General features: G+C 40.7%; 1 protein-coding gene across 8 annotated transcripts in view; it reads right to left on the reverse strand.

The window, feature by feature from the left end:
* Positions 1 to 5,310: 5,310 nt before the first annotated feature.
* The window catches only part of LOC100552049 (UDP-glucuronosyltransferase 1-6), a 53,008-nt gene continuing 42,766 nt past the window's right edge, over positions 5,311 to 15,552 (reverse strand). For 5 of the 8 annotated variants that reach the window (XM_016995404.2, XM_016995399.2, XM_016995415.2 and 2 more), the window contains exons 2-5: positions 11,939 to 12,070; positions 11,449 to 11,536; positions 10,498 to 10,717; positions 5,311 to 7,663 (exon numbers count right to left, since the gene is read on the reverse strand). In XM_016995404.2, coding sequence (XP_016850893.1) covers positions 7,366 to 7,663; positions 10,498 to 10,717; positions 11,449 to 11,536; positions 11,939 to 12,070 — 738 coding nt within the window. In that variant the 3' untranslated portion in view covers positions 5,311 to 7,365. Of the gene's footprint in view, positions 7,664 to 10,497; positions 10,718 to 11,448; positions 11,537 to 11,938; positions 12,071 to 13,823; positions 15,127 to 15,552 lie in introns of those variants that run through there. The other 3 variants (XM_016995417.2, XM_016995418.2, XM_016995409.2) reach the window with 3 other exon arrangements.

Consider the following 15,552-nt stretch of genomic DNA (forward strand, 5'->3'; position numbering starts at 1 on the left):
ATCTTTAAACTCTGATGTAACAATGTGAAGCCTTAGGTTACTGGGGGAAAGATGAGAACATAATTCCTGAAGCCCCACTGGCAAATAAATACATAGGTATTTGTATTCTCTTCACAGGGGTGATGATGCCAAAATAGTTTCCTAGTGTTATACTTCCTGTCTGTTAATATGAAGCTTCTTTTTACTAGAGTTCTGAATCCTGTATGCTTTGAAGTTCAAATGTATTCACATGTCTATATAAAGTTATGCAAGTTTCCTGTATAATTTCTTGATGAGTATATACACGCACAGGAGCCCCCAGTGGCTCAGCGGATTAAAAAGCTGAGCTCCTGAACTTGCTGACCAAAAGGCCAGCAGTTCAAATCCGGGGAGTGGGTGAATTCCCACTGTTAGTCCCAGCTTCTGCCAACCTAGCATGCAAATGTGAGAAGATCAATAGGTATTGCTCTGGCAAGAAGGTAACGGCTCTCCATGTAGTCATGCCATCCACATGAACTTGGAAGTGTGTACAGACAATGCCAGCTCTTTGGCTTAGAAATGGAGATGAGCACCAACCCCCAGAATCGGACACAACTAGACTTAATATCAAGGGAAAATCTTTACCTTTAAAACACACACACACACACACACACACTATACTTGTTGGCTTTTTAATGTGACGATTGCATCTTAACATGTTCAACATCACTTGACCTTTCCAAACAATTCCATACTTTGACCGAATTATCAGTGATTTCCATTCTCCTTTCACAGTAGATGAAGGTGAAAGAAAGTACGGCCTAGAGCAGTGTTTCTCAAACTCTGCTCCTCCAAGTGTTTTGGACTTCAGCTCCCAGAAATCCCAACCAGCTTATCAGCCAAAGTCCAAAACATCTGAAGGAGCAGAGTTTGAGAAACACTGGCCTAGAGAATTGAACTATCTATTTGAGAGAACAGTGGTAAGAAAACAAAGCCATTAGTTTTCCTGGTCACCTTCCCAATAAATGGAATGTGAGTTGGCTTGTCCACTTCTAGTCTAGAGGTTAATCATAATGAAAAGAACTCATTCACATATTCAGTGCAGGTCAATAAGACCTGTATGGATGAACCAGGTGGGGTACATTGGCCTGGCTTTCTCCGGCTAGGTGCCTTATCACACTAGAACATGGATCCACTTTAAATCTGTTTTCTGCCTCCTGCAGAATTATGGGATTTGTAGTTTAGGACCTGTCTGGCTGAGCAGTTTAAAGGCCCCTCCCTAAACTACAAATTCCAACATTCTGCAGGAGGCAGCAACCAGATGTAAAGTGGATCCATGCTCTATTGTGATGAGATCCTAGGTATAGCTCCAATCCAGCCTGACCACATGAGAATGAAGACGTGCTACCTTTCTCCTTCACCAAAATATTAGTCCGCTCAAGTGATGGTTCTGAGTTGGTTTAGAGTAGAGGTGACAAACTTGTGACCCTCCAGGTATTTTGGACTTCAGCTCCCAGAATTCCTTGCCATTTGGACAAACTGCCTAGGGGTTCTGGGAATTGGAAGTCCAAATACCTGGCGGGCCACAAGTTTGATACCTCTGGCTTAGAGGGTCAAGTGTACCAACCATCTCATTGGCCATCAGTCTTTGTTCGAGCTATCTCAGGTGGTTATACAATCACAGTATTTTGGAGAATTTCAACATTCAAACTGAGGACATTATAAGAGTAATGAAAGCTATGGGAGAGTTATACATGCCATTGGTTCAACACATACAGCAGAGTATACACTACACATGTTGTGTTCCAGCAATTATGAGGCTGGGTATCTTGAATTTGGGGCTGGGACAGTGTCCCTGCCACCATTGTCTTGGTCAGATTCATTCCTGGTGATATTTAGAAAGACAGAATCCACTTTCTTCTGCAGGGATTGCAGCAGTATGGTTTGGTACACTTCAAAACATTCCTGGAATCCAAGGAATATCTGAATGCAAGAACAGGATGCCTGTGCAACAAAATCAAAACCATAATTTAAGAAATACATGCTTAAACTCATATCAGTGTAACTCTAGATGGGGTCACAATTCCTTTGATGTCGCTAATATCAGTTTATGGAAAGAACGGTTTCCTTTCTTTGTTTCAGACATCAGATTATTAGGGAGCAGAGTCTTTAATCTTACAAGAGTCATGCAAAAAATGGAATTCTGGTAGGTCAGATTTTAATCACCCTGCTCTATGTTACATTATGAAAAATTACCTGCCAATATTATTTCCCCAGGTAAAGCAATGGTACTCCCCATAGTAACCTATGGATGCGAGAGCTAGACCATAGGGAAGGCTGAGCGAAGGAAAACAGATGCTTTTGAACTGTGGTATTGGCGGAAAATCCTGAGAGTGCCTTGGACCGCAAGAAGATCCAACCAGTCCATACTCCTGGAAATAATGCCCGACTGCTTACTGGAGGGAAGGATATTAGAGGCAAAGATGAAGTACTTTGACCACATCATGAGAAGTCAGGAAGGCTTGGAGAAGGGAATGATGGTGGGGGGAAGGAAGGAAAAAGGAAGAGGGGCTGACCAAGGGCAAAATGGATGGATGGTATCCTTGAAGTGACTGTCTTGACCTTGGAGGAGCTGGGGGTGGCGACGGGCTGACAGGGAGCCTAGCGTGGTCTGGTCCATGAGGTCACGAAGAGTTGGAAGGGACTGAACGAATAAACAACAACAACAACGTTCTTTACCCTTTGCATTGAATGCCTGTTTGCCATTCCATAAATTTACTCTATTGTGTGAATGAGTTGTGGAGGTGATGATGATTATTCAGGCTTGCAGCACCCATTACCAAGATGCAAATGTAAATCTATAGCTAAGCTCCTCACACCAAACCTAAAAATTCTCCACCTTGGAGAGCACTTTCAAGTAGGAAAAAATGTGCAGGCAGCATGAACATTGTCATGGGTGATAAGTACCTTGGTTTTGCTTTGTATTGTGCTTATGTGGCACACATAGGCAATTGCAGTAGCAGCACGACACATGGTGTACAGAGCACCCAGGTTTTTTCTAGTGATTATATATATATATTAAAATGCTTAGAAGCAATTGACAAAACAGGCAAAAGAAATGTGCAAGTTTCACCTTTTGATAAAGCCACAGCACCACCTACTGGAAATAGTAAATATTGTAGAAATATTTTTCAAAGACAAATGTATTCGCTGGAATAGTGCCTCTCAAGAAATCCAAAGAGATGTGGGGTGGCTATCTCTCCCACACAGCCCCAGTATGCCAGGGAACACAACCACCCTGCATAGGATTTACCTGTGTATAAACAATGTGGTTATGGTGTAATGCAGTGAATCCTGGATTGAGCCTCTTGCCAATCTCCGTTTCTTGGGAAGAAGCTATTATGATAAAAGAGGAGCCTGTCCCATGTCGCCCAAGAAACATCTGGCTGCTGTTCCCACTCCTGTCCATGATTGATCTGTGGTCTAACTGGCAGAAACAGCATCTGTCACAATTCTTACTTATTCAAGGGGGGGGGGGGGCATCAGCCAGTTGATACGCAAGCAACAGGGGAACAAATTCTGTCAATCACAGTGACAATTCCACATGAAGTGGAGATTTTTATGATCCCTATGTAGCCCCTAAAGTAGAAACTACATAGGAACCATGCATATGTAACAGTCAGGACTGCATCACTCCATGCATTCATAACTACCATAGAGAAAACTACCATATTTGTGCTCATTGCTACAATTGTTTGTTTTTTTCCTGGAAACTCACCAGGGATCAGCATCCAGTGGTTCAGGGATTGAGATCAGTCCATTGACCACCACTTTGAGAATCACTGGACTGGAAAACTGTTTTCTGTATGTGGTTTGTTTTTTGTTTTGTTTTGTTTTTTACATCGATGCCAAAGAACTGCTGTGGGATCAATCTCAAATTTTCTTTCCATCTGGCCAGTCCAAGGTATAGTATGAAATAACATAACACATGCTATAGAGTAAATCAAAAGCTTGCTTCCATATTCTGTATTCATGATTAGAGGCCTCTTCCATCAGTGAGAACACTGTATGCAGGGTTAATATTTTTTAAAAAATGCAGAATTGTTAAGGCAGCTGGATAAATTTGGCCCAGAGAGGGAAATATTTACAGATTATAGGTAAAGGTTTCCCCTGACATTAAGTCCAGTCATATCTGACTCTGGGGGTTGGTGCTCATCTCCATTTCTAAGTCGAAGATCCGGCGTTGTCCATAGACATCTCCAAGGTCATGTGGCTGGCATGACTGCATGGAGCACCGTTACCTTCCTGCCGGAGCGGTACCTATTGATCTACTCACATTTGCATGTTTTCGAACTGCTAGGTTGGTAGGAGCTGGAGCTAACAGCGGCCGCTCACACCGCTCCCAGGGTTTGAACCTGGGACCTTTTGATCTGCAAGTCCAGCAGCTCAGTGCTTTAACGTACTTCACCACCGGGGCTCCTATTACAGATTATAGTCATGTTTAAATATCTGACAGAGTCTCATGTCAAAGATAGAGGATGTTTGTTTTTTGCTGCTCCATAGACTAAAACACAAACCACTGCAAGAGAGAGATTTGTCTCTTTGTTCCAAGAGCTTCCCAACAGTGAAACAGACTCCCTCAGAAGTTGGAGAATCATCCTTTATTGGAGGTCTTTCAATTAGAATTGGATGATCATCTGTCAGGAGTGAATTCCTGCAGAAAGAATCTCACCGTAAGATTCTAAAGCCCCTTCGACACAACTTAATAAAATCCCACATTATCTGCTTTGAACTGGAATATATGGCAGTGTGGACTCAGATAACGAAGTGCAAAACAGATATTTTGGGATTTTATGCCTTGATATTCTGGGTTATATGGCTGTGTGGAAGAGCCCAAAGTTATTTGGGAATTAATTTAGCTCTGTAATTTATATCTTCACCCCCATAAAATGTTAAATTCTTTAAAAAATACAGGTTCCATGGTTCAACACCAGTCACTTTTTGCCCATTATTCAATAAGTAAATAACAAAAGAGCCTGAAACCAGGTTTAACCAAATGGGTCATAGGGCTCTTTACCATTAGAAAACTGCACAAACTTTCTCGTCACACAGAGACTGACAAGTATATTTACCTAAACAAACACAGCTACAGACCATCTTTCTTTTCATATGAAGATTGGGCTGGGCCAGAGCATTCACATTTGTTTCTGTATTACCCCTTTTATGTCCTAACATCTGCAAAATAATGTGTTACACAAATTAGGCTTATTCAGACATACATGTTTCTGCCCCCAAGTGATTCTCAAGGATCTCTTCACCTCCTAATTAAAAAAAAGAAAAGAAATAATGCCATTCCATATTATGTGATGTTTATTTGCAGAATATGTGACACAACAATCAACCATATTAATTCATAGTTCAATGTAGGATCTCACAGTAATGCCAAAATGTTAGGTACACAGTGCTCTTATTTTTTTTTAATTTACATTGATGTTAAGTCAAATATGGTTAAGGGAGTTATTTAGCTGGATAGTAGTTGTTACAATTGTGCTTTGCTTGAGGCTTGTTCAGTCTATTTGTAGCTCTCTTAACCAACAAATAGGGGGGGGGGGGCTAACTGATTTAGGCCCCTTCTGCACTGCCATATAATCTAGATTATCAAAGCAGATAATCCACGTTATCTCTTTGAATTGAATTATATGACTCTGCACTGCCATATAATCCAGTTCAAAGCAGATAATCTGGATTTTATATGGCAGTGTAAAAGGGGCCTTAATCAACATTTGGGGTTTCCTTGGATAGTGACATTTTCAAGTCTGCTGTGTGCTGTACCATAGCAGGGATTCTTTGATTCAAATCTTAGTACTAACATCATTAATTCACTAGATGGCCCTGTAGAAGCTCACAATCGACAGTATGAGAAAGACGGTATAAGAGGATTATAGTACCAAAGAAAATCAGTAAACTCAGAGCTTTGACGAGCTGTTCCCCACATCATTCCTGCTTAGGTTTGGGATTGTTCTGTAATGCTGTTCCTTCATTGATTAATATGTCACACGGTGCTTCTAAAAAAGCCAAAAACTGCAGCACCAGTAAATGTCATAGCACTCCTCTTATGACAGACAAAAATACAAAGGCAGTAATGGCCTTTTTGAAGATAAAACAAAGACAGAGAAGTTGGGGAGGGGGAGCAATAACACTATGTAACAAAATTTGAAAAAAAAATCTGTTCCTGGTTTGAAAGTGTTATTTCCTGTTTAATTGTGCAGTGCTTACTTTGAAAGTACAGTAGTTGTTATACTCCAGAAACTTCATTCGGTGGGTCACAAACTATGTTGAATTGGTTGAGACTCAGAGTAGTCATTGTGTGTGTGTGTGGGGGGGGGGGGGAGTGATTTGAAAAACTGCAAGTTGCTTCTGGTGTGATAGAATTGGCTGTCTGTAAGGACGTTGCCCAGGGGACACCCGGATGTTTTTGATGTTTTTACCATCCTTGTGGGAGGCTTCTCTCATGTCCTCGCATGGAGCTGGAGCTGATATAGGGAGCTCATCCGCACTCTCCCTGGGTTGGATTCAAACCAGCAGCCTTCAGGTCAGCAACCCAACCTTCAGTCCTGCTGGCACAAGGGTTTAATCCACTGCGCCACTGGGGACTCCAGAGATAGTAATTGAAAAGCTGTAGCAAAATGTGCTGCAGGATATCCCTCAAAAACAAAGTTTTTGAAGTTTAATCAACTTTTTCCATGTTTTTATTATAGAACTACTTAGGAAATGACATTTATAACCCAGAAACAAACATTTTGCTACATAGTGTAATCGTCATCATCATCATCGGAGGCTGCTCTAGTATCATGGATATTTGTAATAAAAATTCATAATCTCCTTGGGCACAAAGACTCCTGCAGTGCTTTAAAGGTTCCCAATTCTTCTTGGACATGCCACACATTTGATGAAGAAAAATGGAGTCCACAAAACCTTATGCCACATACAGTACATCTGGCTAAAGACCCTTGCTTTCTGTTTTTCCTTCAATAAGAAAACTACATCCCTAGCTTGATCTGCAAAATTCATGTGTGCATTATCAAAGTTTTCCAAATTTCCTAAAATTAATGTCCAAGCTCCTACATCAGGAAATGTATGTATGTATCTTGCATAGCTAGGTCTCCATAGCTACATCTCCCACAAACACCACCTTGTAAACCAGGCGCCCCTGCCCCAATGGCCATTTCTGGGTTTTCAGAGGGTGAAGAGATAGGTAGTGACAAGCAGTGACAGCAGTGATAATCTTTCTGTTTTAGGAAAGAACCCGTGTGAATTGGCCACAGTCATGCGAGCATTGGTGCAGGATGCTTTATGACTTCAGGAGCAAGACCTATTTCCTTGTACTCCTTAATGCCCCACCACATTTTAGTGAGACTTTGATTTGCTTTTCTTGGTTAGTCTTCCACTTTTGCAGAAACACTTCCTGCAGCAAAACATGCAACACTTCATGGAAATGAACAGTGCTAGCAGTGATGCAGCCAGGAGGAAGGCAAGGACATCAATAGAGTGGTACTGGACCCAGTTGAGGTCATGGGCTGCTGGCCTCAGGTGGGGAGCTCCCTTGTGCTTCATCACAAACTCCACCCAATGCACAGCGAGATCGAGAGGGTGGATGGGTCTGTCCAGGTGAAGTTCTGAGAGGCGCTGGATATTCTCTTTATACCTGAAAAGCATGTTTAAAAATGTTTAACAAGGTACTTTTTGAGAAATACTACATGCAGAGGAAAAAAATAATGAAAACATGAAATCCTGGATCATTAGCCCTTGAAGTTCAAGTAAGATCAATTCCTGTTTGATCACTGAAGACACTCTTCCAACTATCTGGAAAACAGTGTACTCAAGTCTAATGCAATGTGCACCTCAATTTTCAAGACCCTGAAACCAAAAAAGTATTTACTGCCAAATGCAATGTGTGTGGCAAAAAGTGCACTCTTTGTCATTCAGCCATTATAGTTGCTACCTGCTTAGAATTCCTTCTAAATAAAAGTGTTAATGCACCAAAGCTTCCAGCAATGGAAGGGAAAATCTTGGGCTATATCTTTAATTGCTGTGGTTCAATGATATAGAATCACAAGGACTGTAGTTTTATAAGGTCTTGAGCATTCTCTGCCAAAGAAAGCTGATGCCTTGCCAAACTACAAATCCCAGGACTGCATAGCATTGGGCCATGGCCATTAAATTAGAAATGAGGTCTCACAAATAGGAGCTGTTTCAGCTTCTGAAGCAGCTTCCCCTTTCTCTTTGGCTCAGCATCTAGATTTCCGTATTATGCGCATCTAATGCACACCTAATTTTGGCAAGGGCATTTTGCCAAAAAAGCTAAAGATACTCTCTTGGCATTTACAAATATTACGTGACAGTTTTGTTGCTGCAAAAGAAACAAATTATGGCATAAGCACCTTCATTTTTTAGTAACAACGATCAAGTAGCAGCAAGTCTGTCAATTACATGCTAGGACACATTATTCCTCATTGCCAGCAGGTCTGGTTGCTGCTCAGCAAGGGAGTGGTGGTTGATTATATCCACGCGATGCAGCAGGATTAAACCTGAGCTTTAAGGGATCTGTCCAAGTACTGAACCCTCAACCACCAAACATTCTGATAGAATCTTTAAACTCTGGAATAAAACAGACTCCGCCTTGCTGTCATAAAAGGCATCAATCACTGCTGTTCACAGTGGGGTGAATGAGATGTTCCCACTTTTGCTGCTATGTCCTAATGGTTTGTTACTGGAAAGAATGAGCTTTCCTCTCTCTTCAATTGCTTCATAGTTACAACTGGTGACTCCTAATATAAACTCACCTCACCAGCTACCTCTACCAGTACGATGAAGCAAATCAGCAACACTGTTTCTAATACGTACTAAAGATCTGGCTTGAAAGTAGCTCTGAGGAATCTTGGAGAGCCATTCTATAGAACAGAAGTTGTCAAGCCTTTCAATATTTCAATAGTTCAACCCTTGCATTCCATAAATGTTGTGTAGAGGATTAGTGGGACATTCCAGGATGCTTTTTGTAAGGAGTTCTGGATGTTATTTTCCTCATCAATATTTTTTTATTTGCTAAGAATGCAATCAGGAACACATGGCAAATTATCTTACAGTTACCTATTGCAGAAAAAAATGGAAAGACATGGGCAAGCCAACTGAGCTGTACTGTGCCACAGGATGCAGCATTAAAACCTGAGAGCAGAGGGTATATGAGCTGCATAGAGCTCCCTTGGGTCCCTAGCCTCCACAAGATTTTGACAAATAATGGCCCAACATTCACTATGTATTAGGAGATCCCTGAGCTATTTTAAAGTAGGGGGGAGAGGGGCACTTTGTTTGGCAAGGGAGTAAACTGGAAGTTGAAAAAGGTCTAAAACAGTGGTACTCAATTTGTGGGAACCCAGATGTTTTGGCCTTCAACTCCCAGAAATCCTAACAGCTGGTAAACTGGCTGGGATTTCTGGTAGTTGTAGGCCAAAACACCTGGAGAACCACAAGTTGAGAACCACTGGCCTAAAACAATTGAGGGAGACTCCAAAAATTGCATGAGGACAACCATTCATGTGAGGAAAAAATCAAAAGTTCAACGAAAGTGAGTGATTGTGTCCCAAATGCAATCCCTGTCCAGGTGAGGAGTATCCAGTAGACTTGTGCATTTGTATGGAATTAATTACCGTTTCTGTTTGTTCCATTCGTATGGCCCTGTTTCTGTTTCTGTCCACCACTTACAGAAACAGGTGGTTATACTAATGGGCTTTTCTGTCCAAGATCCAAAGAACCACAAAATTTTTCAGGCCTTGGGCGGCAAAGCATCAGGCCCTGCAAGCCGGGCCTACAAGCCATTGAGCGCTTGATGGTTCGTAGGCCCAGCTCACAGAATCTACAGTCGAGTGCTCAACAGTAAGCCATGGCCTACAGGACATTGAGCGCTTGATGCTCGTAGGCTCAGCAGGCAGGGCCTATGAGCATCAAGTGCCCAAAGCTTGACTGAAGGCCCTGCAAGCCAGGGCCTACAGCCAAGCACCGAAAATCAGCTGACCAAATGGCTACTGTTCCCCTCTGCTTTTCGTTTCACTGTTTCTTTTGTTCCTGTGGGGTTGTACCGTTCCGTGCAATCCTAATGGATGAAACGGTACAAAACCACAAAAGAAACAGATAAAACAGGATCCGAGCCCAGAGCTCAAATAAAGAAAGAATAGAGGAGGGGTGTAAGATTGGATATGCTATTGGGTGGTAGAAGCATACTTCCTTCTCCTACAACAGCTTTTCCAGGTGTCTGAAAAAAGGGGAAGGAGTGAAATGATTTCTGTTTTACCTGACCCCTGATTCAGTTTACTTCCCCTAAATAACTAATGCACGCCAGTGGAAACAAAAACAGTAAACTGTAGGTAGGTAGGTAGGTAGGTATCTTACTAGCCCTGTGCATTACAGGCATTCAGTTTTAAATGTGCAAATTGCTTGAGCACAACCATAAATTGAATCTAGTACCTCTGTGCCTTTCCTACTCACTTTTTATCATAAATAACAGCCTTCAGGGCTTCAGATATGTCCTTTGCAGTCATTTCAATTATGTTCAGAGCCACTCCTGCTCCTCGAGATTCCACCCGCTTTGCGTTATCCATTTGATCCCCGAAGAGTGGCATCAGCACCATTGGTACTCCATTGCAGATCCCTTCATATACCCCATGAGAGCCTGCATGTGTGATAAAGGCTCTGGTCTTGGGGTGAGCTATTGAATGAGAAGAGAATAGTGGTAAAGAAACACAAATAGTACATATGATTAAAATGCATGGGTATGGTTGGCATCAACAAAGATGGAACAAGCCATAGGAGATGATATATTGTTGAAGGCTTGGGTGAAACGTCAGGAGAGAATGCTTCTGGAACATGGCCACACAGCCCAGAAAACTCAAAACAACCCATAGAAGAAGAGTTCTCTTTCTACTACTATTGCTTCTATTGCTTTCTATTTTCCATCTCAAGTTACCAGCAGTAGTTCAGCTTAAGGTCTCATGTTCATGTTAAGAGTGTGTTCAGAGAAAACAAACACAGCCAAGGTCTGGGATAGGTATGAACTGACAGAAGGCATTTGCACAATCAGATATGAAACTTACTCTGCCTTTGTTCAGAGTAAATTTTGTGGGATGAAGTCTTTCAGTTTTTGTATTTTTTTGGGAAAGAGAGATTAAACCAGTTCTTAGTTTCCTTTCAACAAGTTTCCTTTATTCGTTTCCTTTCCTAATTCACTCTCCTAATGGAGGTTCAAAAGATGCATTCATTCAGGAACACATCCCTCCAACTTTAAATTAATTTTCAAACTGCTGTTTGGAATTACTTGTGTATTTTTCCAAATACAGTGTATGCTTGTTCCATGGCAATAACTTAGTGGAGAAAAATATATTGGAGCAGCTTCAAATACAGATAATAAGACAACCTTTTTTTGTTTCTGCCCAGACATACCAAGCAGGTCATTTTGTGGAAGCCACTTGACAAGCTTTGTGTTCTTGGCAAGGTTGGGTGGAGTTTCTCCTGTGTACCGCCACAGCACCTTCATGGATGAAAAAGAATATGTTTTTTGTAAAGTGAATATAAACAGTTGCCAACAGATAGTTGTGGTCTGCATACCCCAGGTAGTTGCCAGAATAGCCCAAGACCCAAAGCTAATCAATATTATCTCAAATTTATTTGCATACTGACAAAGATTATCAGGGTTTGTTTTGTTTTGTTGCATGATTCCACTTGGGGTTAAAGTCCAATTCTTGCAACCTGTTTGCTTTACAATAGTTTCAGATATAAACAGTTTAGCTTTTGGGGCATGTCACATTAAATTAGAAAAACCAAACACTAGCTTTAAGATTATTTTTAAAAACATAGTGCCACTTATGCAAAAAGGATAAGATTTTATGCTCTAAATAAATAGTAATGAATGTTCAAAAAATTCTTTTCTTACCGTCTGAGGTATGGTTCCAAGTCCTTCAGCAATTTCCATGGCTTTTTTCATTGGAATTTCAGAGACCATAGAACCCAAGGAAAACACCACAATGCCATGTTCGCCTGATTCATTTACTATGGCTTCAAATTCCTACAAAATAAATGGGAGTCAAAATTATTTGTGCCACATATAGCAAATAACATTTTCAGATCTCCCAGAATAGGTAGCTAGGAATAAAAAAAAAAACAAAGCTTTGGTGAGTGAATATTTGGCAAAGATTTCTTCCAAAACCATCAAGAAGCTGTATATAAACTAAAACAAATAGACCACACAGAGAAAGTTTTAATATTTATCTTGAAGGGGAGTTATAACACAGTAGGATGCAACAATACTACTTTGTTAGCAATTAGATTTTTTAAAATGTCAGTTTGATTGTCACTGTAGACCTGTTCACCTTAATACAGTAGAGTCTTGCTTATCCAGCCTTTGCTTATCCAACATTCTGTATTATCCAATGCAGTCTGCCTCTGCCTGTATCCACAGCTGTTTCTCTAGGCAGCAACACATAGCGGTGCAACACGCCCAGCAACAACACAAGTGCAGCCATGCTCCCAAACAGTTGGCAGACTTGTTATAAAACATGATGTTTTGGTGCTTAATTTGTAAAATCATAATGTAATTTGACGTTTAATAGGCTTTTCCTTAATCCCTCCTTATTATCCAACATTTTCACTTATCCAACATTCTGCTGGCCCATTTATGTTGGATAAGTGAGACTCTATTGTATATAAAAAAACAAAACATTGTTGAAGGTTTTAACTACTATAAAGACTTGCATCTGTAACATTTTAATGCCCCTCATTGCATTTTACAGCTACAGCATATTTATGACTTTATTATAAAGGACAGGGAAAGTGCCCCGCTTTGCTTGGCTTCACGGAGGAAAGAGAGGGGCAGCGGAGTGACTCAGTTGCCCCGGCACAGCTCCCTCCTGGCAACGCTTTCCCCATCACACATGGGAAGCATGGCCCTTCTGGGGAGGATCCATGATTGTTCCATTGAAGCCAGTACAACACAGGAAACAGGGCCTCTGGTGGAAGTCACACAGCCCCAAAATAGGTTGGAAGTGTCCTGGGACATTGAATTTAACAAGTTTGATGAGATTGTACGACTAATTTCTTGACATTTTTGTCTGAATTTTAGAAGTATTTAACTGCATGTTTATACAACCCACAGTAAATCCATATCTTCCTAACCACAGCAATACTTTCATTTCTCTAAAGAAACAAGATGTTTCAACTCATAATAGAAAATAACAACTGTGGCCAGACAAACTAAGGATCCATCCAGTTTTACTGCCTTGGTAAGAAGCTGGAGTTTTAGGACTCATATAATATAACAAAATGTAACATTAAGTGATTACCCTAAATATTATAACTAAGCTTATTAGCATGCACATGAAGATAATAAGTGCTAGAAAAATAATATTATTGCGTATTTCTCTTTAAATTGTCAGCAGTATTCCAAACAAAATACAAATACAGTTTCTGACTTGAAAGTAACTTTCATCCTAGTGAGGGAAAATAAGTGATTATTTTTCTACCTTTTAATATCTTATTTACCTATCCGTACTTCTGGATGAAGGTGCATCAGTCCATTTGCGTAGTAGGATTCTTCTTGTTGTTTTAAGATAGACTTATTTTCATTATGTTGCCCTGTTAGCCTATTATATTCCTTTGTCCTAAAACAATGTTAAAGACTAAAATATTGATTTGCTACTAACTGTTTCAATTTACTCAAATTTCAAATTTCAATATCTTTTTCAATCTTATTCTCCTTTAATATGCTTAAAACGAAAACTCTGGCAATATGAATAACATGGAGAGAGAAAAAAAAATCCAACCTGAGATAATGGACTTTTTCTTTGACAGTTTATACCACCAATGAAGACCATGTTGGGCATGACAGGTCTTGGATATTCAAACACAAAGTCGTAGCGCAGAAGCCATATAGATGCTTGACTATAGAGCTCTGTTATTGTCATATCTCGTTGTAGGAATTCCTTGCTGAGAACTTCATATGGTGAGTAAAGAAGATAACATATTATGAATTCCAGTGAGCCAACTAAAAAATTCTTCACTCTCTGGTTAAATACCATGCGATCAGTATTGCGTGTGAAGAATTTTGGTACATACGAATGTGGGTTTGGACACTGACTTGCCTCAAAATCCAGGCCACAGGGAATTCCACGTAAGTAGTAAACTGAGGGAATGGATAAATGCTCAGCCAGAATTTGTCCACATGGAGACACTGGATCCATCAAGACAACATCAAACTGGTTTTCTTCAAGGTAAGTAATCAGTTCTTTGTTGTACAAGAGCTGCTTGCAGTTGTCAAAGAAGAGTGTTGTGATATTTCTTACTTTTGCAAAACTCTCTGTCATTTTTGTTAGAAAAGGCTGGTGTGCAAAAATCCTGTGGCCAAGCTTCTGAAATTCTGCTTTCAAGTATTCCGTTGTGTGGCTGACAGCAAATGTTTTCATTGTGTAGGCTTCAGATGCCTTGATCCACAAGTTTGCTTCAGGGGCAACAACGACTAATTCATGTCCTCTTTGCTGAAGGTTTTCCATTACTGGTTTGAGACTGAGCCAGTGACTGCCATCGGCAGGTATTACCAGCACCTTCCCTCCATCCGAAAGGCTCCAGGAAAAGAAAGTAAGCAAAATCCATGAAGGTATCTGGCAAACACTTTGAAGCATAGTGCTTGCCACTTTGTAGCCTTGACAGTTGCCCTGTCCAGTATGACAAGAATGTAAAAGTCTTCTTTTAAACAAGAGAAGAAATACAACTCACTCATTAGCATTCGGCATTTTCTCTGGAACAGTTTGTTGCAGGATGTTGCTGGATGTGACCAACTGAGTTGCAAAATATGGTCAAAGGTTGACCCTGTATACCAATCATGATTGGATGGAAAGGGATCAAAAGAGTCATCCAGTCTGTCACAAATTCAGCGCTATTACAAACAGGGCAGATTAGAGCAACTTACTCTCCCATTTTTCTTCAGATCTCCAATATGCATACTAATTTTGGACAAGATCCTCCCAGTTCCCATATTACTCTTGCATTTTTTTCTTTCGTAACTCCTCCTTCCCAAAGTGCCTCTGCGTTGATGTATGTGTCTGATAAGGGAGGTGCTTTGAGGAAGAGAAAGAGAGAGATAAGCCACTGGGGAGGGAAAGATGGCCCTTTCGCTACCTGCAATGGGGAAAGAATGGTAGGCTTTTTCTCGGCCCACGTCCAGCCCTTGCAATGTGGAAAGGGGGAGGGCTCATAAGTTCCCCCTTCCCTTCTGCTCCCAAGCAACTGAAGGAAGAGAAGGAGGAAAAATAAGAGGAGGAGGAAAGGAGCAAAAGGGAAAAGTTCACCATGAACTTTTCATTCCTAACTAAAATGTGCATACATGAAAGGAAACATTCTTTCCCATTTCAACTTTTATCACAATACTCATTGCAGACAATGCTGCTGCAACCTGACACTGGCTGCCAGCTCTACTTTGCAATCCTCCCCACACTGATACTCCAAACACAAACAAATGCATTAGACAGAAGAAAAATGGAATGGGACAAATATTAT

The sequence above is a fragment of the Anolis carolinensis genome, chromosome 1 (assembly GCF_035594765.1).
Source record: "Anolis carolinensis isolate JA03-04 chromosome 1, rAnoCar3.1.pri, whole genome shotgun sequence".
Classification (NCBI taxonomy): Eukaryota; Metazoa; Chordata; class Lepidosauria; order Squamata; family Dactyloidae; genus Anolis; species Anolis carolinensis.